At 33.7% G+C, this 25971-nt stretch overlaps 1 protein-coding gene across 4 annotated transcripts in view; it reads left to right on the top strand.

Moving 5' to 3' along the window:
- The window catches only part of LOC145239875 (zinc finger and BTB domain-containing protein 11-like), a 179696-nt gene that overhangs the window by 73664 nt on the left and 80061 nt on the right, over positions 1 to 25971 (top strand). For 2 of the 4 annotated variants that reach the window (XM_080103469.1, XM_080103466.1), the window contains exon 3: positions 20229 to 20450. The exons of 1 other annotated variant lie outside the window; for it this stretch is intronic. In XM_080103469.1, the coding sequence (XP_079959595.1) occupies positions 20229 to 20263 (35 nt within the window). In that variant the 3' untranslated portion in view covers positions 20264 to 20450. Of the gene's footprint in view, positions 1 to 2340; positions 2496 to 20228; positions 20451 to 25971 lie in introns of those variants that run through there. One more of the 4 variants, XM_080103470.1, reaches the window with a different exon arrangement.

The raw sequence follows: 25971 nt of genomic DNA, 5'->3' as shown, positions 1-25971 counted from the left end.
GAAAAACGAACGTTATGTGAAAAATGGCTTAAATAGCACTGGTTCAATATTTAAATTTAAAAAATCGAAGAAAAAAAAGACATCTCACACTACGATTCGAACCCAAAACGTTTAAATAATGAACCAACGTGCTAACCAACTGAGCTAATGCGACGTATATGAAATTTAGTCAGTTCTTCAACTATTCAAAGTAAATCAGGTCATGACGTCATCTGACGCATGCGTAGAACCGGTTGTCGTCACGAGAGAATCTAGACGCGGTGATCGAAAAATGTTGAATATTTAGCTTTTCAAAGTCGGGCAAATTAAATACACACACGACCCCCCCCCCCTTGTTATCTCATAGATATTATCATTTAGACATGATATAAAAAGTTTTAAGAAGGAGAGACCCCCGCGAAAAGCCCGAGGAAAAAACCCTTTTGCAGACATACACGAAAACGCACACACACTTGCTTTTATATATATACTAGCGGGGGTACCCGGCGTTGCCCGGGTGTTTAGAGGTGTGTGTGCTCGGGCGGGGGGGGGGGTGATAATCAAAACATAAGAATAAGCAAAGAAATATTTTTAAATATTAAAATGTTAAAACTTAAACAAATCGAAAAAAAAAAACTAACGTAAGGCAAACGAACGATGTTAAATGTAAAAATCGGAAAAACAAAAAAAATAACGCGAAACAGAAAAACGAACATGTAAAAATCTGAAAAATAAACACTAAAAAAATCATGTGAAAAATAGCTTAAATAACCCTGTTTCAATATTAAAATTTTAAAAAATCGAAAAAAGACATCTCACACCACGATTCGAACCCAAAAGCTTTAGATAATGAGGCTGCGCTCTAAGCAACTGAGCGAAGACGTCGATGCAATTGTGTCGGTTTTTTTAATATTTAAACTAAATCATGTTCCGACATCATTTGCGCATGTGTAGAAGTGAACTTGTCATGAGAGAACGGTTTTTTGTTACACCCTCCCTGTAGAAAACTGATGATTTTAGGGTGAAGGAAATAATGTTTTTGGCCAATTTTTTCGATATTTGTCGGACGAAGGTTGGAACTTTAAAATGATACCTCGTGAAAATCCGTGACCCGTGTCAAAAGTTTTTGTGAGATATACATACATACAAAGAAACATATATACACACATTTTCGCTTTTATATATATAGAAGATATATAGACGAGCGAGGGTGCCTGGCGTTGCTGGGATGTTTGAAGGTGTGTGTTAATCAAGCAGGCTCGAACCTGTACTGCGAAGGAAGAAAAGAACATGAAAAATAGAGTTGGTAATTAACTTTTGGCCGGGTGAAGTATATTGGCACAAAGACAAAATAAAAAAAATTTAAAAACAGATAGAGAGAAAGAGGTGGGATCGAACTAGAAAATGTAGAGTAATTATTCTTTCTCACTAACCATTATGCCATAGTGGTAGTGAAATCAATGAGTTTGTAATTAACTTAAGAATCACGCACATGCAGAAATGAACGTTGCTTTTTAAATCTGGCCAGAGGCCAGTTAAGCTTCTCAATTTCTGGCGTTTTATTTACTCGTTTCCCCACAAAAGCATCGTTTTTAATGTTGGGGAAAACCAGCTCTCCCCCCCCCTCCAAAAAAAGGAGAACTCTGGCAGTATCCAAATAAATAGTAATTGTCTCGTTATGAAGGGTTTCCCCTACATTGACTAAGGACCAATTACAGAACAGATACTACCTGGTTCGAAGGCCGGGAGTTGGTTTGCTTTCGATTAGTTTCACTTTATTTATACGAAAAAGGCAAACAAACACTCGAAATGAGGGAATGTTTTGAAAGTTAATCAAAAAAAGATAGACAATGTCTGTTTGCAAATCTTAGATATTACGATCTAGGAAGTATGCGAAAACTTCTACCATAATCTTACTGACGCGAGAACCCCGACGCACAAAGCCTTTCGTGGACGTACACAAACACGCCCATTTTGCCTTTTCTATATTAGATTAGATGTGAGAATAATTGTGAGAATGACACCAAAGATGAGAAAAGTAATCCAAATAATACAATTCAATGTGTATTCATCAAAGTTATGTATGGCCGGGAAACACAAGATCTTGTCTGATTGTTTCATTCATAGATAAATAATGAAATTTAAATTTTTACATATTAGACTTGGACATTCAGATATGTAAGTTCCTGTAAGTTGCTAGATGGAAAGTAATTTTTGTTTAGAATTAAAGTTCATTGATGAAAATCTAGTATTTTCCTCCATGTGTGCCTCCAAATAACAGTAAGACAGTAATTTGTAAAACATGTCTTTATTTTGTACCTTTTCGTTTTAACATTTTTTTTTTTTTTTTTCAACTTTTAGGTGGAAGCTGCTTTCAGCAAAATATTACTGGTTAGGAATTGTTAAAGATGTTTCTAGTTTTATTCGTCAATGTCAGATTTGTCAAACAAATCATGGCTTTCGAAAAACAAAGTATCTTGCATCAGCTAATCTTGAAATTGAATTCGATGACCAAGGTAAAAATAAGAAATGCCATATGTTCAATAAAATATCTTTTTTGTTTTTGTTTTTTGTTTTTATTTCATGAGAAATATTTTTCTGTTTTTTTTTACTGCAAAACAAAAATTGTGGTGGATTTAGGGTTTGAACTTTTTAAATGAATAATAAAAATCCATGAATAAAGTAGCCGTATACTGAAAAACGTTTCTCTATAAAAGGGATAATAGAAATTCAAATTCCACAGTTAATGATTTCCTTTGATGAAATAAAACCAAACATTTCTGTGGAGTTCACGTGTTATAAGTATATTTTTATACTTGTGTGTGTGTATATATATATATTATAACATTGAATATCAACAATTTAAGATCTTTCACACATAAAGGGCCCAATATTCTTCTAGATACAACATTCAGTGATTAGTCATTTGCTTAAATTGTAAGCCTTGATTTTTTTAAATAATTATACTTTTGAGCTAGTGCAGCAGATCAAATAAGAGTATACAATTGTAAAGGGGAAACTGATTTGTCAGGTTGCATTGCTCAAAACACTGATGTTTTTGAACACACAATAGCCAAATATGGATCTGCCAGTAGAAAAGTCACAATGTGTTGCCTAACATCAGATAATTCGGCTACCTGATAAAATTAAAGTATTTGCTAATACTTAAATAGATCAAATGTAAGTCATATTCCAGCTGATTATATGATCTTCCTATATGAGAAATAAAGGATTTTATTGGCTGATCCAAACATTAAATAGTAGAAAAATGCAAAATGATTTATGGTTGGTAAACCAATCAAAATAGTTGCCTTAATTGAAAATTTTCTATAAAATTTAATTCTTTAAAAATTCTGTCAAAGAAATAAACAACAGAATTGAAGACAAGCGACTCAAAGAATGTCTTTCTCCATGAACCTCCTCTCAGTAACAAAAGTTCAAAAACATTCCAAAATTCCTCAACACAGAATAAGATTCCTCAACTTACCTTTTCTTCTCAACCAAGAGCAACATAAATTTTTATTTTGTAAATAATTTTGTTACACAATTAGTTCTGATAAATATTTATTGCTAACAGCGAGTTTTTCTTGTTCTGTGGTTGCCGAATGAACTGACCAGTTACCCAAGTCTCAGACTAAGTTGTGTCAATTCCAAAGTTCTGTGGATCTTTTCAACAAAGCATGGCCATAGAACTATTGTCAAAGCAACCAGTCATAACACATGTCCCTATAGCATATGATCACAACTAAACATTGTTAGATTTTATAGGCATTGTATGTATAGTAATCAGTGCAAACACAGCAATTGACTAAATATTGAACAACCTTTGAGTCTGAAATATTTTGTTGACAATTAAAATAACTATATTTTTGCTGGTGAGGTGAAACGTGCTGTTTGATTAAAAGGCATAAAAGATGCAAGAATTCTTAGCTTTTAATGTATGCAAAAGTTATTTCACTTATGCTTAACAATGATAAGGATTGAACTGTTTGCTCATTAAGATTTTTCTTTTAATTATTATTCTAAAGTCTGTTGTGTGTCCTGATATGTTAAATTAGCCTTCAGCAGGAATAAGCTTTAAAGTCTGTTCTAAGCAACTTTTAAGCTTGTTCAACCCAAAACTAGAAAATAAGAACGGTTACCGTTTTCTTTGATCGAATTGCATTTCTAGAAATATAAATGAGATTTTTCTTTTGTTTCAACTGCTTTTTAAACTTCTCTTTGATTGCCCCAATCTTAAACATAAAGTTGAAAACGTCATTTAGTTTTGTAGCTTATCACTTTTTAAGTGAGCATTCTTTCTGACAAATAAACAATGGTTAAGAATTGAACTGGTATGATGTTGAAAAAGTCAAATAAGTGATGAAGTTTAAATTGAGAAGATGGCTTTCTAACAAAATACATTGATTTGTGGGGAAAAAAAAGCTTATGCAATGAAATGACTAACAAAAAACGTAGAACAACATAGACTCTGACCCAAGTTAAAAACTTTGCATCTAATTTTCATACTAGAAACAGCACTGTAAACTTTCTGCTATTTTTTAATTTTAACAAACATATATGCAGATAGTCAAGTCTACCATTAAATGCGACAGTCTATACTAGTATTGTTGATATTCTTATAAGGTTTAAAAAAAGGATATTTAAAAAATTTTTAGAAGTATACTTAACTGGTTCTTACATATTACATAATAACAGTGACAAACCAGTTCTCATTAGATCACTAAGGTTAAGCAACTACAAGCAGAGTCAATACTGGATGGGTGATTATCTGTGAACCTCAATCACTGTATACATATGAGGATATCAACATGCTGCAAGAACTGGAAAAGCCTAATGCTCTCATCTTATCTGATGCACATGCGATTGGGGATTGTTCATGAATTGATATTCCTTTAGAAACTTCCTGCTTTGGAAGAAGCTTGTTCAACTTACCTGGGGTAAATGCTTCTTCATATTTTTTTAAGCTGGTTCTTACTAGTTGTGGTAACCTCTTTTAGCATGATTTGGATAAAGTTCATTCAATTTAAAGTCTTTCATCTTTAATTGAAAGGTTCATTAACTGGCCATCATTTTTGAACAATCATTATGAATTTTGGAGTAGATAGTACTCTAAAATAAACATTTATATTTGAAATTAACACTTTCCACTCCTTCCAACTTAAATTTAATGCAAAGATGAAGAATGTTAGTAAAAGCAAGTGGTAGTGATAATTGAGAACAAAGAACACCAATTCTCTGCATGTTTGCTTCTTCCAGTACCAAATTATTTTCGTTATTTAGGATTTCACTGCAGTATTCCTTCCGATTCAATCAGGTGATCTTGTGAGCCTTCAGACAAATATAGCAATATCCTAAAACGAATGCTGAAACTTAGAAATCACAAAAGAATGCTCACCTAATGTTACCGATGATAATCTAAAGATATGCAAATGATAATAGCTGCATGACACCTCAAAACAATCTTGACAGGGCTCTTCTTGACAGGGCTCTACATTGCAAGTGAAACAGTCACATTTGCGGGTGATTTTTCAAAGCGGCGACTAGAAATAATGAAACGCTTATCTTTTGGCGATTGTATTGCTTTCACAGACAATCTTCCAAAGCTCACTATTAAATGAAAAATATCTTTTCAACTTTTTTTTTTTTTGTAAAAAGAATAAAGTTAAATTATTTAAACAAAAGTTTAATAGAACAATATACTTTTTTTTTTCACGAAGGCTGTTTAAAAAAATATCTGAATAAATTAGAATGTTTATACCTTCAAGTATCAACATAAAATTTGTTGTATATTTAGAATTACACTTTTTAAAAAAACACAGAAAAATCTTTATGATGTACATACTCATCACAAAACGAAGATGTCATATTCTAAAAATCATGTGGGTTTGGCTAGTAACTTTTCTATTTGGCTAGTAAACGAAAATATTTAGTTGTCAAAGGCCAACTAAAGATAAATTTATCTGTAGAGCCCTGCTTAAGCAAAAAAATAACTGCCTCTCCCTTTGTTGAGCTCTTTTTGATTACCAAAAGAACATACTTTGCATAATTATATGCGTTCAATTGTTGCCTCAAAGTCAGGCAGTTCCAGGTTCGCTTCCACAGGTGGTCACTGCTTCTAAGCAACAGGCACATATCAATCATATATGCTTATATCTCGATGTCTCTGCACTGTCACCACACTCTTTCCTGATCACAATGGCAGCATCCTTACACTGATTGTTTTTGTCAGGTGCTTCTTTGCAAAGGTGAGTTTCCTTCAGAAGCATGAACTTCCATTTTCGCCTCAGATAAATCGTTTCATTCTGACTCTGTTTGGTCCCCATATTTCTGACCAGCATTCTGAAGACATGTTGTCAGAAGCAACCTCTGACAAGATGACACTGTAGTGGGGGATGCAAATCCTTCACAATTTCAAAGCATTCCATCTTCTAGGATGGAATATCAACTGATTATTTTTGTTACTTGACCTCAGCCAAATTTCATGATAATAAAATCCAATCTCGTAAGGGCTTTGTTCAGAACCTAATGATGGTTTCATAACATCAACCCCCTTTACCTGAATTTCATAACAGTAGATTACATTGACTGATGTAATCAAATGCAAGTTATCGTCTTTTGGGGTCATGTATCCTGGCTACAATCCATTTTCCAGTTATGGTAGCATCGCTCGGCTATGTAATTTCTGACCAGGGGCACGTGAGCAGCAAATGTTCTGAATTGCCTGTTGTTCAAGACTCGTTATTCAGGAGCAGCTTCCATGGTGTGCCAAGCTCAAAAAAGACTGCTTTCAATCAATGACTTATGCTTGCTAAGTTCTGTTGTAGCAACTATCTTCACACCGAAAACATGTTAATATAATAATTGTTAAGAAATGTTAAGCAATATGCTGTATGATGTTTATTGCTAATCTATGCTAGTTGCTCTTCTCCTCCAATTTTCTCTTCTCATAGTTGTGCTGGACCTATCGATTAGCATTCTTTATATAGCAAACTTAACTGCTGTTTTTGCTGTCACTGGGCAACCTTTTGACAACACAAATTGTCCACTGTTTTTGTGAATAACCGTAATTCGGCCTATGTACAGCACCAATTAAGGGTTTGTGTTCACTTTTCTTCTTTACATCTTGTATCATACATGTCAATTGGGCAGCCATGTTTTGAATTGATTCAACCAATGTCATGTCCATCAAGAGCTCATACTTCTTCACCATCTTCTTGAATGTGATCAACTGTCTCCTAATAAGCATCTTACTGGTTCCCTTGCTGTGAACTTGCATTTTGCTGGTGAGAAGGTTCAATACATAATGGTACACATGCAGTCTGTTTTCATGTGCCGTACCTTACCCTACTATTAGAGAGTGAAGTTGATGCCCTTCCACACTTGTCCAGTTCAGCTAAGCTAAATTAATACGCTGGGCATCATTCTCAGGTTGCAACCAACAAGCATTCTCCAAAACTAATATCCTATACCTTTTTAATGCCAACCTAGTTGCTAGCATCGTCTAATACAATCAGTTCCCAGCCATCCAGGCACCATTCTCCATGGGCTAGATCGTTCTACCTTACTGTATCCATGATTTTGCACATCATATGCTGGAGGAGGGAATCGTATCAGTCTGTCATTCCAGACCTTTATGATCAAACCAGCTCTTCTTACTTTTTCCAAAGACTACACTAAGGCACACACACTGGTAGTTATCCAACAAACCTTCCACACAAGGTGAATATGGTTTGTCATGTGATGATATTGGGGACTTCTGGAATTGTATTTTCTTTTTTCCAATGCAGAGCACCGTGCTCTTTCCAGAAAATTAATTCTAGCACATGTGTCATTCTCCAATTGTTCTAGATCTTTACGTTCCAGCCAAATTGAGCCAAATGTTTCCTGACATGAAACTCAGTCATGACATTTTTGTTGAGAAAGATATTTTAGATGTAAGCTGATGTTGATGTACATGGTATCCTCCTGTGATAGCGCCATGCTGACAATGGCCTTCATGACAAGGAAAAACACGTTCAGTCAAAACCTCAAATATGCCACTCAGTACTTTTCATCATTTCATAATTTGGGCTAGGCCCAATATCTTAGGGCCTTTTATTTAATTCAATAGAGATGCATTAGACTCTTTTTGGTCCCATTCTCATATCTTAAAAGTGGAAACTTCTGCATTTGATGTGAATGTCAACATGATAGTTGATTTTGGATAGTCCATCACTGGGCACACCCTTGTCTTATTCCACTGCATCGTGACCATCAAAGGAATTAAATTTTTCGGAGGTTTAGCACAAACCAACTTTTGTCCATCCACATGTGGAACTCCTGCTCATACTCTTGTCAAATTTCTGCAGCCACTAGATATTCGAACACTCCATTTTTCAGTCCTTCATGTGTGGTCAGCTGCCCATTTTCACACTAATTTCTGATGGTTGAAAGTAACGATGAAGTCAGGTTCAATGATGTTGATGGCTGCGCACATGACTTTTCCTTTGTTGATCCCAAACTCTCCTGTTGGCTAAATAGTGCTGCCTTCCAATGCCTTTATCACCTCGATCCCTAACAGCAGATTAGATCTCTGGTTTATCATGCACCACCAGAATGTCAATTCTGACAAGATTGTTTTCATCTGTGGAAATGGTAAGCACTCCACGGCCACATCATGCACTGCCACATCATGCACGGGCACACCACCAATAATCATGATGCCCACCCTTGCTGTCTTTCAGAATCAGCATTGACTTGCATCTACTATTGTTTGCGAGCAGCACATTTTGATTTGTGTTGAATACTGATTCCATTAATATGGACAATAACTTCTAGGAGCACTGAATTTACATCCTGGTAGGGAAGAAATCTAGGCTGATACTTCATACTCTGGTTTCCTGAACAGTCTTAAGCCCAGAGCCCAGCCTTGTTGCATCGCTAGCAATAGGTCCTACATCCTTGGCAGTCTATTACTGTGTGACCTTTGTTGCCAAACTAGTAGCAAGTTACACAGGTGCTTAGGCTGCAACCATGCGCTCACCATATGGAAAAGCCAGTTATTACCAACAGGCTTTTCCATATGGTGAGCGCATGGTTGCAACCACCACGTTGGTTTTGATACCCAGCTGTCAATACTTTTGCCCTTGCTATCAGGTCCTCAATAACTAGGATCATAATTTTTGGTGCCTATTAGAGTTCAATGGAGATGGCATCAGGGAACCCCCGTAACAAATGGTAGTTTGTTGGAGCCATTTCAGCCCAACTCCTTCGAACCTACCAAACTGATGTTATCTGCTCACTAGCCGATCTAACCATGGTCAACTTCTTATATGCTGTATAGATAGACACCATCCAAGATCACCTACTTTAACAGGTTCTTTTATTGGTCTGTATCCAGTAGCTTGCTCTTGTTCATCTCCAAATGGAGGGCCAATGCGAAGCAAGCTTGCCAAATCATCCACCTTCTGAAATTTCGTCATCAGTCTCAGTTTTTTAGCCACAAAACTGTCTCCCTTGCCAGTAAATGGCTTTACTATAGCTGTTCCATAGTAACAACTAAAATAAGTTAAATACAAGTGGTAATCATAATCGAGTACATGAAGAATACCTGTTCTCAATATATTTGTATTGTGCAGGAAGGTATTTTTTCTACATCAGCTAAAGTTATCTTGTAGCAGCAGCAGTAGTACTCGTTCCAATTCAATATTAAATAGTGGTGTAAGTGACAGCCTAAAACAAATGCTGAAACTTTAAAACCACAAATGAATTCTTGACTAATGTAACTAATGCATAGCACTCCAAAACAGTCTCTCGAGCAACCAAACATTTTTTTAAATCTCACTTTCTTTATTGAGCTCTATTGCAGTACTAAAAGTGTCTACTTTGCATTATCATTTGATTTCAATAATTGTCGCCTCAGTCGCGTTGTTTCATATTCGCTTCTGCGTGCATTCACTGTTTCTTTGCAGCAGGCGCATATCAGTCGTGGCCGCTTTATAATCCTCATTCTCTCTGCATCGTCACCACAGTTGAACATTTAATAATCATTCAATGCTTATTCAGATTGGCACTTATGACGGCAATTAAAAGTAAACAAACTACAGAAGAGTGTATAATGTATGTACCAGTCACGGAACGATGATTAAATATTCCAAAAATCACGTAATTTGATCAAGTAATTATTTTTTTATTTTTTCAAGCAAATCAAATTTTACGACTCAGCGAGTTGTAGTGTTTTCGTCGGCCATGATTAAATCCGATGAAATAAAAAAAGAGAGACAACTCAAATTGATATGTCGAGGTGAAAATATCAGCCTTACGTCAATGTAGTAGTAAAATCGCTAAAAATCGTAAATTTTCTTGATTAAAAAAACAAAACAAAAAAACTACTTGATCGATGTATATAATTTTTGGAATATGACATCTTCGTTCTGTAACGAGTACGTACATTAAACATTTTTCTGTATTTTTATTTGCTGTCGTAAGTGCCAGTCTGGATACTTACCAATCATTCAAACATTTCCTTTTTAATCAAAGACCAGTTTTAAAATAAAACTAAGTTATTAAAAAAAATGATTACAATTTTATGAAAGCCGAACTATAAAACTTATGCGAGATATTTCAAGAATATCTTTTTGTAGAGTTGAACCTGTAAATTAATATTAGACTGACGGTACGTATTTGACCCTAGTAGAAAATAAACGCGTCTGCTACAGGCCTGTTATTAAGGATCGCCTTGTATTAGAACCAAACCCGTTCTCATTGATTTCAAAAGAAAGCTATTTGTAATTTTATAGAATCATTCTCGTCTCCGATCGTGTTTTTTTTTTTGTGATTTTTCAAATCAGTGGAGAAGGATAAATAAAAAAAACTTAACATGAGAGATTTATAAAATTATCTTAATATCAATCTTACTGGTATTCTTTGAACTCCCACGAGTATGGAAGTGCCAAAGAAGGTTAAATATACGCTGTCTCGCAAGGTGCGCCCTCCACCTCCACCATAACTGGCTTAAAAAAAAAAAAAAAGCGACCAAGAAAAAAAAAAATCAATACTGGTTACGTTATTTTGAATAAAATCACAATTGTTGTTATTTTTTTTGTATACGAAAGTTTATATATAGGTAAAATTATACTCAATAATATATAAATAATATTTTGGTACAGAATGTTATAAAATATAAATAAAGAAAAAGGGCAAAATATTGTCTTTTCAGCCGGAGAAATAGTCTAATTTTTACCAAGTGTGAAGTCAATTCAGACTTGTCGCTTATAACATAGAAAAACCTGTAATAAAAATCTTTTACTCCTTGTCTTGTTTCATTTAATATATATATATATATATATATATATATATATATATATATATATATATATATATATATATATATATAATGTGAAATATTACGTCTTATTTTATTGTGCGTGTCATTTTTTTTGTAATGTTTGTTTTATATTATTTATGCGTATTATATCAGAAGGCACAGGATTTTGATAGAGGGGGCTGAAATTGAGAAAATGGCAGGATTTTTCAAGTGAGCGCGTTTAACGAGAGCGGCTTGCAAAATACTGTCTCTTTGTCTTATGTTGTACGATAATTTTGATTAGCGTTTTTTTTTGTTTTTTTTTTTGTAAATGTTTTTGGATCTTTCAAAATATTTTTCTCGTTGCGTGCTATGGTATTTTACAACATTAATAAAAAGGAATATAAAAAAAAAAATCGAAATTACATAAACCCACGTTTATGTGAGCTATTTATAAATCTTTATAAAAATAAATAAATAAAAATTCCAAAATGAATCGCGACGAAATGCAAAATATTTTGCAGTATCTTTATGATAAAAAGGTTCCTGATTGTTTTAATGATGATTCTAACAAGAAAAAAGTATTTCGTCGCAAGTGTCAGAACTTTACAGAAAAAGACGGAGTCTTATATTACAAACATCCGAAAAATGGCCTTCTCCGTGTGGTCAGTAAACAAGAGAAAACCGAACTCATTCGAAAGGTCCACAATCAACCGACTGGACATTTAGGAGAAACACGGACGTAAGTATTATTTTTTTCCTTTTTTATTTATTTTTTAATTTTGTTTAATAAATTTGTGTAAAATCCCTCCCGTAACGATTTATGACGGCCGACCACACAAAATTAAACCCGAAGTTCTGAAACAGTAAAAAAAAAAAAAAAAAAAAATGAAATAGAACACTTATTGATTTATTTAAATTTCATATACTTTTTCTTTCTTTATTGGCATATTTACATTGTAGCAGTGTATTTATTATATAAATATGTAGCTTTTCATTTTTATTGTAATTATTGAATAATTTTGAAGCGGTCAATATCGATCAAATGTGACGTCAACACTTTGACACAGGTGATTATCCTCCTAAAAAATACGCTGATTATTGTTTTTGTTTTTTGATTTTATAATAATTATACATGGGTAAAACTTGTCGAAAACGCTTTTGGGGTTGTTTTGAAAGTGGAACGGAAATTTAAATTTCGTTCCGTTTTAATTTTTTTATTTTTTTTAATTTGCGCATGCGCCAACAAAATCGAAAACTCACCGGTCACATTCGAAATGTCAACTTTTATAAGTTTTCGGGTATGCTGACAGGGTTTTATTTATTTATTTTTTATTACATTTTCATCCCAAGCTAGGCACGTTGCCACTTTGATGTAGGGATTACTATCAGGGACATAAGCATCAGGGGTACTGTGTAGGGAGTTGGAAGCAAGGTGTCGGTTCACGTTACACTTGAACTTCTGCATGTCAGTAGAGTTGGAGAAGTCTAGCGGTTCTGGAGAAGAAATTACTGGAGTAGAAGGCTCTCTTACATCTAGGGATCTTTACTGTGAAGGGGTGGGATTTAGCTGCATGTCGGGGGTAATTACGTCGAGGGGGTACAAGTGCTTGCAGTTCGTCAGAGCATTCACCATTAAAGTACTTGTAGAACAGGCAGAGGGATGCAACATTTCGTCGATGCGACAGAGGCTGAATCTTAGATGACAGTTCAGGACCTATCAGGTTGGCGACTCTTTGGAACCTTGTTTAGAAGCGAGAGACTAGTAGCAGATACACAATCCCAAATATGACAACAATACTCCATACATGGGCGAATGGTGGCCTTATAGATGTACAGGATACTTTCTAGCACAGTAGAGAGAACCTACCTTCTTCGCAGCGGTCCTGTCAATACTCTCAATGTAATTGTTCCAACTCATGTTTCCTGTGAATGTTAGGCCGAGGGATTTAAAAGATGTACTTTCAGATAAAGAGTCTTTGGCCATTGCTATTGGTGAAAGAGAAGGTTTCTTGTAATTATTGAAGGAAACGAGTTTAGTCTTGGTAGCATTGAATGTGACCATCCATTTTTGTCTCCATTCCACTACAGATCAGAGATCATCCTTTAGTGTTTCTGCTATTTCTTTAGATATGTGTTCATTTGTTTTCCTGTCGTGTCTGCTATAGAGCATATATACTCATCTCACAGACAATTTTGTCAGGGAGGTCATTTATGAATATTAGGAATAATAGAGGTCCAAGGATAGAGCCTTGAGGCACTCCTGCATTTATATCATATTGTTTAGATGTACGACCGTCAAGGACAACCTGGATTTTTCTCTTATCTAAGAAGGATCTAATTATGTTATGTATTCTTCCAGTGATACCGTATGATCTGATTTTCTTGAAGATCCTCATGCCATACCCTGTCAAAAGCCTTAGATGTATCTAGAACTATCACTCTACCCTCCCCTGCTTTGTCCAGTGAATGGTATATACGTTCAGAGATTACAGTTAGGATTTCTGCTGTGGAACGGGCTTGCCTAAATCTATATTATTGGTCGGTCAGAAGTTTAGCATCTGTAAGGTGATGGACTAGAGCTTGGTTAATTGACTCAAATATTTTGGCGAAAAGTGGGAAGAGGCTAATGAGGCGATAATTTACTGAATCAGTTCTTTCGCCAGAATTCTTGAAAACTGGTACCACAGAAGCAGTTTTCCAGCAGCCAGGAAAGCAAAATTCATTAAGGCATTTGTTGTAAAGTTTGGAGAGAACTGGAGCTACTTCGGCTGAGCACGTTTTTAATAGCACAGGTGGGATGAGATCAGGTCCACATGCTTTTGAAGTGTCAAGATTTTTTATGATAGCATGCACCTGAGAAGGGGTGATTTTCAGATCATCTAGGTGGCGTCTGGCTGCAAAGGAAAGTCAGGGAGAGGGTGGTTAGCAGGGTCCAATGTGGAGTTTGAGGTAAACCGACTGGCAAGCATGTTAGCCTTGTCGGTTGCTGAGCAAACAACCTCATGATTGTTGAATAGTGGGGGAATTGTTGATTGCCCATTATTTACTACACTGTTGTAGATTTTCCAGAAGTCACGATTTCCTAATTTCTGTGCTTCGATGCGTTTTTGGGTGGTTTCAGTAAATTCTCTCTTAGCTGTCACTATTTCTTTCTTACAGTTACTTCTGGCTTCTATATACTTCTGTCTGTTTAAACTGGACTTATGTCTGTTGAATCTGCAGTACACATGCTGCCTTTGCGCTATGGCAGCTGCACAAGTAGAAGTAAACCAGTTGGGCTTGCTATAAAATTTCCATGTGGGAACATGTGCTTCAATTGCCATTTTTAACCATTCAGTGATCTCATTTGCGCACTGTTCAGCAGGAAGTGAAAAGATATTTTGCTATGGGGCATCTCTGATGAGATCCCTGATGGCTTCCCAATCAGCCTTTTTATAATATCTCGTTGTTTTGAGCAATGGCTCTAGAGTTTAGGGCGATTTCAACCATTATCACTGCATGATCGGCATTCCCAAGTAGGCTGTGGGCGTTTGTTACACAATCATCGGGAACTGTGATCAGAAACAGATCTAGAAGTGATGCGTGTTGTTCTTGCTGGTCTGGGAAACGGGTTGGAAACCTAACCATCTGTGATAGGGAATGGGATATAGAGAAGCTATGTGTTGTGCTACCAGCTGCGTCTGTGTAAGTAGAAAATCCAAGCCAATTACTCTGGTGGACATTGAAGTCACCAAATACATGCACTTGTGCGCTAGTGTTGGGGGAAAGTGCTGTATCTATGCTGTCAGAGACTTTGTTTATTAAAGTATAGTCCTGGGTCGAAGGAGAGCGGTAGAGAAAATAAAAGTAGCTAATGTTATGTTGCATGTTTAGTCTAAAGCACATAAAGGCTTGATCGTCTGATTCTAGATTTGTTTCTCCAAGCCCATGCATATGTCTGTCAGAGTCCTTACGGCTTAGTGGGAGATATCCGGGCATGTTAAAGTAGTTAGAGGAGATGTAGGAGTGTAGGTTAGATTACTTAGTGCTAAGATATCCGGGGTGTTTGTTAGGAGAAATGCTTCAACATCGTTTAAATTAGTTCTAAGCCCACGGATGTTCGTAAATGCAAACCTCAAAGGAAGGAGGCAGGTTGGTTTTGGCCTGGTTTAAGCGTGATTTTTTATTGTACTGTTATTTTCTTTTTTCTTTTTCTTTTTTTAAGAGTTTCAGTTTAGGCAAGGGTTGCTGAACAAGTGGTTATGCAGAATGCCAGACATGCAATACAAGTAGACCATCAATTGACCTTCCATCTACTAGAATTGTGCCCTCAAGAAAGCTCACCGGGGATGAGTGCAGGATCCCTTTTTATGCGCGACATGGCACTACAAACATCCCAATATTATACAACTTGATGGAGCAGCTGCTCTAAGTGCTACAGAAGAGTTAGGTTCCTGTACTACCAGTTGGGAACAGCAGGCAGGAACTGTCAATCCGGTACCCTCAACCCATCAAACGATGGTCAACCCAATCTACTTGCACTGGCATTACGGCATTCCAGCACTCCCAAGTGCCCAGTTTAAGGGATGGGATGTGTCGGGGTTTGTGTTTATTCTGAAAGCCGTTCATGGGGAGGTTGGGGGGTGTCTATTCTGAAAGCCGTTCTTAACATGGGGAAGTTGGGAGTGTTTATTATGAAAGCCGTTCTTAATATGAGGAGGTTGGGGGTGTTTATTCAGAAAGTTCTTCATTGTCAGCATACCTGAAAACTGGCGCTGTTTTACAATTTGTCATTGTTCTGAAGGAGACAACTCTCGTTTATGACATAAGACATTTGTTCATTTTTTAATTTTTAGAACACTAATACTGCTGTCGGTAAGTTTTCACGAGTGGTTTACAAAAACATACTTTTATGTCTTTTTTTGTTATTTTTTGGGTGGGGGTATTCAATTATAGAACTCGTGTTAAAGATGTTGCTAGATTTATTCAGCAATGTCATAGTTTTTAAAAATATATAATAGAAATTTACACCTCCTAATAATGTCATATCCTATTACCGGAGAAATTGTCTTTTAATGCTACAATATAATTGAATACTGGCTACATTTATAAACTTAATAAAATAACTAAAAAACATGTTGGTCCCCCGACAAAAGGATGCTGGACCTGTAAATTCACCTTTGTCCGTTCATCTATTTGCACTAAGTATGCCTTGGAATTTTTTAAAATTTTGCACAAACATTAAACATGATATGAGTAAAAATGTTACAGAACGGATTTTTCGGGAAAATTCCGGTTGCTGAACTCGAATTTAAATATGTCAAGGCCTTGGTGACTTTGGGGCTAAATTTGCAGAGTGCAGAACTCAAATTTACATATGTTAAGGTCTAACACTGCACCCGTTGTTCATTTTCACCAGGGACTTTGGGGGCTAAATGATGGGGGGGCAAAAGCTGAACGTAGTCATTTTTTTATGCCTCGTTCACTGTGCACTCACAGGGGACCATGCATGCTTCACTTGTTTTAATTGAATCGTTTTAACAGTTTTTTTACAGTAATTTTTTTATCAGCCCCAAATAATTTTACATTTTTTTTTTTTTTTTTTTTTTGTGTGGAGTGTAACACTGGTATCAAAAGTGCTGACGTCACATTTGATTGCCATTGAACTTTATGGTTTTTCAAAATTACCAATCATTGTTTTTAGACATTTGTTTTAAAAAATTGTTGGATTTTATTTATTTATTTATTTATTTATTTTACAATTTATGAAAACAAATGACCTATCTGCAGAACTGTAAAAAAATAAATTTAAAAAATTACACAAAAAATGGAATTCAAGGGTCAGTAAATCTGTAAGTAAATAAAAATCAATATAAATCAATCAGTTTTGTTCATTTCAGGAACCGAATCACATTTCAACATCATTATAATTTACTGAACTAATATAGATAGCCGTAAGGACTGATCTCTATGAGAGTCATAAATCTCACCTGTTTCATCTTTTACGCTTTGAATAAAATTGATCTGATTAATGTTATTGGCAACATATACGATTTTAAATGGAAATATAGTTTAGAACTATTATTAACAATTTACTTTAGTTTACCTACTCTTATGTGATGTATTTAGATCAAAAACAATTTAATATTTCATAGAAAATATTAGCATGTAAAGACACCATTAAGATGTTCTTGAATTAATGAAGAACACCAACATGGAGTTTACTTCCAGAAGAAAACACAATGTATAACTTAATTGCTACTATCAGTAACTTCGCCTTTCTATTAAATATTAAATTGTTTTTAATATGAACAGGGCACACAGTTGGTAAATATTGTTTTGGATCAATTTTCCAAATGTATTTGATTATAAATTCATTTATGTCAGCAATAGTAACTGGTAACAAGACAATTCCAAAATATTTCTCGATTTTAATATGATTAGCAATTATGTTCTGAATTTCAATACAATTACCAATTCTAATTCCATTTAAATTTCTAAATATTTAATTACAGATTTGTTTGTTTTATATTTTCGAATTACTGCACTCCCCTACTCCCACCCCGGTGTAATATCTGCATATATTTTCACTAATATAAAAAATATACTTGGGAAGCAGAGACGTATATTACCTGATTAGATCTTTCTAAATATTTTTCTCAAATTTGATCTTAGTAAATGATTGAAGACAATTAGACAATAATTTATTTTTATTTTAAGACAAAACCGATTCACATTAGTTCATTGTTAGTTGTCAAAATGCTATTTGATTTTTTTCATAAACAATTGAAAATAGTCAACAATTAGTATATAAAATAAGAAGACTGTGTAGAAAGAGAATAGTTAACAAAGCAAACCCACTGTTTCTAAATAATTATATTGCTAATTAAAAATGCATTCTTAAGATTAGAAATGTGATGTGTTAGTTCCTTTGGTAAGGTTAAGAATACCTTCTATCTATCAAAGAATGTTTATGATTTTAAAGATTTGCTCAGTTATTTCTATTGTAAATGTATTGGAAAATTTGGCAATTTTTGCAAGGTAGAAAAATTAGACAACTATGATAAGGTAGAAAATAAGGCAACTATGGAATAAATGTTGATTAAAAATTTATTATAGGATTGGTCTTACTGGAGGTATAGTTTTAAATAGGAGATAAGCCTCCCCTCTATAATATTAAAAAAAATATTTACTGTTTTAAAGGCAATAAAATGGATTTTTCTAAGTGTTCATTCTTATAATACAGTTTTTGTATTATCTTTTCCAATTATTATATTACTAAAACAGAAGTAAATTAAAAGACTATTATGCGATTACATCCATCATAATGCATTTTGTTTTCTTCATCAACATGTCAGCTATTTTCATTTTCGTTTAGAAGTTGAAGAAAAGCAATTACTTCATGACTGCTTGAAATTTTAAAGGAATTTGGAAGTATTTAAACTATTGCATAAAAAGTCATTTATACTGGTTTTCAAATTCTTAGCAAATCCTCATGTATTAAAGATTGAAAGTTCTGGAAACTATTTGCATCCACTAATTTTATAATTAGTGATCATTACTGAGCCATTATAATTTTTTAAAGATATTCATTAATAATCATAATACTGGTAAGTTCTTATATTTTAATGTATTTTTGTAGAAATTAAATAAATTCTTTTACTATATGTAACAAAAATGAATTAAAAACATGTTAGTAATTATATTTTTAAAACATTTTAAATGTCTTCAAAATAGTTTTAAAAAGATACACTTACATTTTAATGTTGAAAACTTTTCAGTTTTTAGTGTCCTGTCATTGGAAGAGAAATGCAACAACTAAATTGCCAAATGATTTCAATAAACCAAGTTTATTTTACAAACAGACATGGAAAATCTGAGTCCAAGAAAAACTGAAAGTGTTTTTGTTCTTGCAGAAATATGGAAATCTTTTAATTCCAGAATTCATTTCTACCTAATTCAACTCAAAACAAAGCTTTTGAAATGTTCTTAAAAAAAAATTCATACAGTTTTTGACCAACCCCTTGTAAGATTTGCCAGTGTTGGTGGGGGGATTGGATAAAAGTCTACCATTTAATAAAAATTTGAATGTATTTTTAGCATATTTTTGTTAACAAAATCATTGGTGTACCAAATGATGTTTTTATTGAAAAAATATTGCACAAAAAAAAATATATAAACCAATTGTACCTACCCAAAGTTGACCAAGTGTTAAAGAAAAAGTAACTTATTGATGGAAAAACAAAAATTAATTTTATTGACTTTAATTCTATAATTAAGTTATTTTGTAAAACAGAAAGTTGTGCTAATTGTTTTTAGGATAAAAAAGCAAATAATGTAGAGGTAAAAAATACGGTTGAAGTCATATAATTAAATTAATATCTATATACTGATGTCATGAGTTCAATCCTAACCTATGTTGATGACAGCTAAAAGTTAGAAACATGCATGTCCATGGATAAACGTTTTATGCACATAATAATATTTAATAAAATTATATTTGAAGAACTTTTGATAGACAACTTTATATAAATACACATGATAACTGCTCTTTAATGTTTTGGTGAGTAAGGGAAAATGGTTCCACTTTAACAGTTTTCTTATCTGGAATAAGTATTTTTAAAAAATGTGTACCTAAATAAAAAATTATTTTTCCCAATAACAATGATAGGAAAAAACAAACAAAAACATAGGCTAATCCGAATTAAGTATCAATATGGCAGATGGATTGCTACTTGTATATGACTTTGAAAATCTAACAAGATGTTAAATGAATACTTAAACCAAACAGGATTTGAACTCGGTTTTCCAACTTCATAATCTTTAAATGCATCCATTTTGTCACTTGATGATCCCTCCCCCACTTCCTTCTCTCTGGCCTGTTTCTCATTTTGCTTTAACTGTTTTTGCAATTTAACAATTTTTATCTTTTTAGTGTTAAATAATTTTTAATCGCATTTTATTTTCTCTTTTCTTTCAGGTGGCGGATGCTTTCATATGAATTCTATTGGTTAGGAATTGTTAACGATGTTGCTAGATTTATTCAGCAATGTCAAATTTGTAGAGCAACAAATGTTTTTAGAAAAAAAAATTACTTTGAAATCGTTTCACCCGATTTTGATTTTGAATCCGACTACCAAGGTAACATGACAAATGCCCCCAATTATTTTATTTTTTTCAAATAAATATTGCCCTTCTTTCATCTCGTTTATTGAATTTTTCTTTTCTTTTTTACAGTGAAAACAAAAATTAATTCATGGCTAGATATTTTTTTTCATTTGTATGGTTAATGAAAATCAAAATCTAGAAACTCTTTGTTTGAATTGTTAAAAAAAATCCCTTCATCTTGTTTGTATTTCCAAAATTGCTATGAATTGATCAAGTTCCATCAAAAATAAAAAAACATCTTTTGATAATAATCAAAATATAATAACTACTCGATATGTTGCGGTGGTTATAACTAAAACTTTGATCAAGTGAAAAGATCAAAATATTTATTTTAAATAATTTATATGATTTACAACTCTTTCTTTTCCACCTTGCTCAAAACTAATTCAAATGTGTGTGCATGATTAACAAATACAACAAAAAAAAGAAAATTACAATTTGATTCCCACCTAGTTTGAACTTCTATTCAAATATATGTATAGGACAAGAGGACCAAGTAAAGATTAGATATTCCATAGCAGAAGACAAAGATTGGTGAACATTTCAAGTGACATCGGTTGTTTGACCTTGACATTGCCGGTGATTATGTCAAACAGCAGACATGATCGAATGTTCACGAGAAAGATTTAAAAAAAAATATATTTACAAAACTTTTTAAGATTTAAAAGAAAAAAAATATATTTACAAAACATTTTCTTTAATATTAAATATTTACAAAACTTGTAAGTATTAAAAAAATAACTTTTTTCTATTTACACAAAACTTTTTAATGTAAGTAACAAAACGAACGTATTTAAACAAAATATATTTAAATAAATGGGTGTCTTTCTGAGTGTGTTTTTTTAAATATATTTACAGAACTTTAATAAAACTACTACTATTATTAATAATAATTATAATTATAATAAAAATTTAAAAAAATAAAGAGAATGATCTATATTAATTACAAAATATTAGAACCTGAAAATTTTGGACGCTAAACTTACTTGTACTTAATTTGCCTTTATGGAGAAATAAACAAATCTTGGGTTTTGTTTTTTTTTTAAATAAAAATGAAAATTATAAAAAGATTTGTATCTTGTGATCTTCATCTTTATAAAAATAAAAATTATAAACGATATGTGAATGAAATATATTTTTAAAAATCTCGATTGTTTTGCTTATACTTGTGATTTTATTATGCATAAAAATTGCCTCCGTCTAGAAGGATTTCTCCTTTACTGACCACCTATATACATCGCACTTTAAATAAATATTACATTGTATTAAAAACGCACAAAGAAAGAAAAAAAACCCACACTGTACATAAAAATTAATCTGGGTCGCAAAAATCCAAACAGTTATTTTATATTTGTTTCTGCCATTAAAAAGTTTGGTTATAATAATTTTATTTAAAATTTTTAAAAATTATGTATTTTTTAATTGACATCATCCAAAATTCTCAGTTATAACGTCGGTTTATTTATTTATTTGGTATTATTTTACAACCTGCCCCAGCGTAGTATAAACACCCCCCAACCACTCGTTAAGAATGGCTATCAAAATGAACACCTCCCAACCTCCCCATGTTAAGAACGGCTTTTGGGGTTTGGGGTGTTTATTCCGAAAACTGTTCTTAACATAGAGAGGTTGGAGTGTTTATAATAATACACTAGGGCATGTTGTAAAAATTTACCATTTTATTTATTTATTTATATTATTATTATTATTAGTTTTATTAAAAAATTCTGTAAATATATAAAAAGAACGCACTGAGAAAGACACCCATTTATTTAAATATATTGTGTTTAAAAACGTTCGTTTTATTACTTACATTTAAATAGAAAAAAGTTTTGTTTTTTTTAATCCTTAAAAGTTTTGTAAATATTTAAAATTAAAGAAAATGTTTTGTAAATATATATTTTTTCTTTTAAATCTTAAAAAGTTTTGTAAATATATTTTTAAAAAATCTTGCTCGCGAACATTCGACCATGTCTGCTATTTGACGTGTTTACAAACAACCAATGGCAATGTCAAGGTCAAACAACCGGTGTTACTTGAAATGTTCACCAATCTTTGTCTTCTGCTACGGGATATCTAATCTTTACTTGATCCGGACAAGAATATCCATCTGACAATCGCATTCACAGTAAAGTGTTAAGATATGTTACTTTCTAATATTGTTTAATTATATATTACTAATGGGGATTTGGTAATATATCTTCGTTCATCATGATACTATTCTCCCAAGTATTACCCGTTTGTTTGGAAGGGGATAGTATTTGTTTTATGATCATGGTACCGTTCTTTCATGGATTACAATTTCTTTGATGGGGGAGGTATGTTATGATCTGCCATTTTTATTCATGGCAGATCATGGAATCATTTGCCATGTGTATTGAAGAAAAACATTTTTTTTTTTTTTCTGTGGAAATGTTCAATAATCAGTCTTTATTTTTTTCTGTAAATCTGAAGATTCATTTCTCTGTAAGATTCAGACTTTGTAATTGTCAATGCTTTGATTGTGTAAGTATGAAGAAATACAAGGGGCGTGCAATAAGTAATGCCCCTGACCCACTTCCAGTTGTCTGATCTAGCTGAAATTTTGCATGTGCAATGAGTTATATCTCTATAGGTTATGTGGCAAATTACAGCTCTGAACTAATTGCGGTTTGTGTTTTACATGTGTTTGAACTGAGTCAGGTGTGAAATGAAGCCTGTTGAATGCCAAGCAGTGATCCGGTTTTTGTATTTGAAAGGACGCACACCATAGGAGACTTTTGATGAAATGAAAGAAACTTATGGTGATAATGCCCCATCATATGACCTTGTAAAATGCTGGCATCGTGAAATCAAACATGGCCGGAAGTCTGTGGAAACAGCTCCCAGACCTGGTCACCCCCCCCCTTCTGCCATTGATGAGGCATCTGTCCGTCAAGTTGAGGCTGCCATTTTGGAAGATCGGCACATTACTATTCGCCAAATAGCCTAAGATGCAAGATTAGTACAGGGTCTGTGGAAACTATCATTCATGACCATTTGCATATGCATAAAGTGTCTGCCAGATGGATTCCCAGGTTGCTCACACTATTCCAGAAGCGAGAACGCGTCAAGTGCTTGAGGATGAATTTGGAGATGTGCCAAGAAGATGAGTCAAAATTTTTCAAAAGACTGATTACACAATGAAACCTGGGTCCATCACTATGATCCAGAGACCAAAACCCAGTCAATGCAGTGGAAGCACTTGGACCCACCACCTCCAAAGAAGGCAAGGGTGTAGCCCTCCACTGGCAAGGTCATGCTCACAGTCTTCTGGGACCAGGACAGAGTAGTGATGACAGATTTCCTGGCAAAGAGTACCACAATTACAGGAGCCTATTATGCTTCACTTTTGAAGAAATTAAGGGAAACTATCAAAATCAAGAGGTGGGGCAAGATCGGCAAAGGTACCTTCCTCCTGAAGGACAACGCTCCGGTCCACAACTCACATGTTGCCAGATCAGAAGCACAGACGTGTGGTTATGAAATCCTTCCCCATCCTCCCTACTCTCCTGACCATGCACCCTCTGATTTTCACCTCTTCCAAGCCATGAAGTTGTTTTTGAAAGGAAAGCGTTTCCCAGATGATGCAGCCTTGATTTCTGAAGTCATGTCATGGTTGGAGGACCAACCTGGGGTGTTCTACAAAAACGGTCTCCAGAGCTGCATCAAACGATGGGAGAAATGCATAACTCTGGGTGGTTCCTATGTAGAGAAAGACTAATAACTGTACCAAGTTTCGTTGCTCTACTGCTATGGGAAGTGAGTCAGGGGCATTACTTATTGCACGCCCCTCATAGCTGTTATTTTTTAATTAAAACCAATTTTGCTTATTACGTGTTATAGTTCCTTTTGAATTACATAGTCAAATGCTAGGATTGTCTTATATGTATCAAGCTGAAGCACTTGAGTTTGACTATATAACCAAAATATATACATTATATTTATCCACACATGTACGCAATTTTCATAGCCTCTTGAAATGAAGGGAAGGGGTAAAATAATTAAAGTTACTAGTTTTTCCTCGTCCTAAATATGTCGATAAAGACATTCTTCTTACATGACTAAAAATAATGAGTCTATTTACTTAAAGCTAAAGTCTTATTTTGCTTACATCTTTACGATTTGTACAAACACACTATGTAAATTAGTTGAAAAGAGAGTCACTCTTTAAATTAGCTACACCAGAAAACATACCATTCAGTGATGGACAAGACACACACTGCTACTTAATCTAACAGCCATAATCTTCAAATCAGTAATTAGTAAATTTCTCCTTCGTCCATCAAAATAAAACTTATATGACTGGATTCACAATAAATTTTTCTCTAAAATGATATTTTAATATTTTATTTGTGATTTGTGTATTCCAAGAAATCGCTATTTAAATCCGACTATTAACAACAAAACATGCCAGCATAGCATTTGTCATATAAAAATATGAAATGATATTTATAAAATATAGTTTTTATTTTGCAAATGTAGTTTAGATTACAATGACTAATCCATTCATAAAAAAGAAAAAATAATGTGTAAGTCAAATATAGAAGAGAAACGCACACACACACACACACACATATATACATGTACTGACAAAGTGAGAAAATTTTGATGCCATTTGCAATGTTTTTGTTTGTAACCAAACGCATCCACTTAATTGGCTAATTAGTGCAGATGATTGTCCTGTGAAAATTATCCATGAATTTCAGAGTTTCTAATGTTGAAATTATTATCGGGTCAGATGTGTGGCGGTGAGGTTTCAGGCTGTGTGGTCAGTTACTTGATTGAAGATTGTTGTTGTGATTCAGACAACATAATAAAACAATCAACACTAAAGGGAATATTTTCAGAGTACCATTAAGAAGATTTAGAGTAAAGCATGCTGAAGCAGAGTTACATATTCACATATATACAGGAGACATTTATTTATACAGAAGTATAGAAGAATACAAGGTCTGTGGGCGTATGCGCATGTATGTATATTTCATGCATGAAGTTATTGGTATGTTATATATAAGAGTTCATTGTACATGCGTGTGTATGAAGCAGAATGTTCATTGTGTATATATTCGTATGCATATGTGTGTCAGGATTCGTTGAATGTTCATAGTGTATGTCTATGTTTACGAGAGTTCATCCTTACCTTGAAAGGATTACACGACTGTTGAGACGTGTTAAAAGCATGTCCTCCACATGGACAAGGATGGATGTGCTGTCACGGAACTCATGACAAGGGCAGGTAACCGGTGTGTATTTGAAAGTGTGTACGGTCTGAGTAATGCATATTAGATAAAGGCATGTAGCCATAGATGAAACTAACTCTTATGAATGTAGGTTAAAAATTGTAATTTACAAGTCAAGCAGAACCAAATATCAATTCACCAGGTGCAATGTTACAGTGGTCTATCTTTGTGAATCTTTGTCCCTTTAGTGTGTGTGTATATATATATATATATATATATATATGATTATTTACTATAATAATTATTAAATACCTACAGACACTGGTGTTTCATCCTTTTGGGAATAATCAATGC

The sequence above is a fragment of the Euprymna scolopes genome, chromosome 19 (assembly GCF_053919585.1).
Source record: "Euprymna scolopes isolate OS-2025 chromosome 19, ASM5391958v1, whole genome shotgun sequence".
In the NCBI taxonomy this organism is placed as follows: domain Eukaryota; kingdom Metazoa; phylum Mollusca; class Cephalopoda; order Sepiida; family Sepiolidae; genus Euprymna; species Euprymna scolopes.
This window is presented reverse-complemented; position numbering and strand designations above follow the sequence as displayed.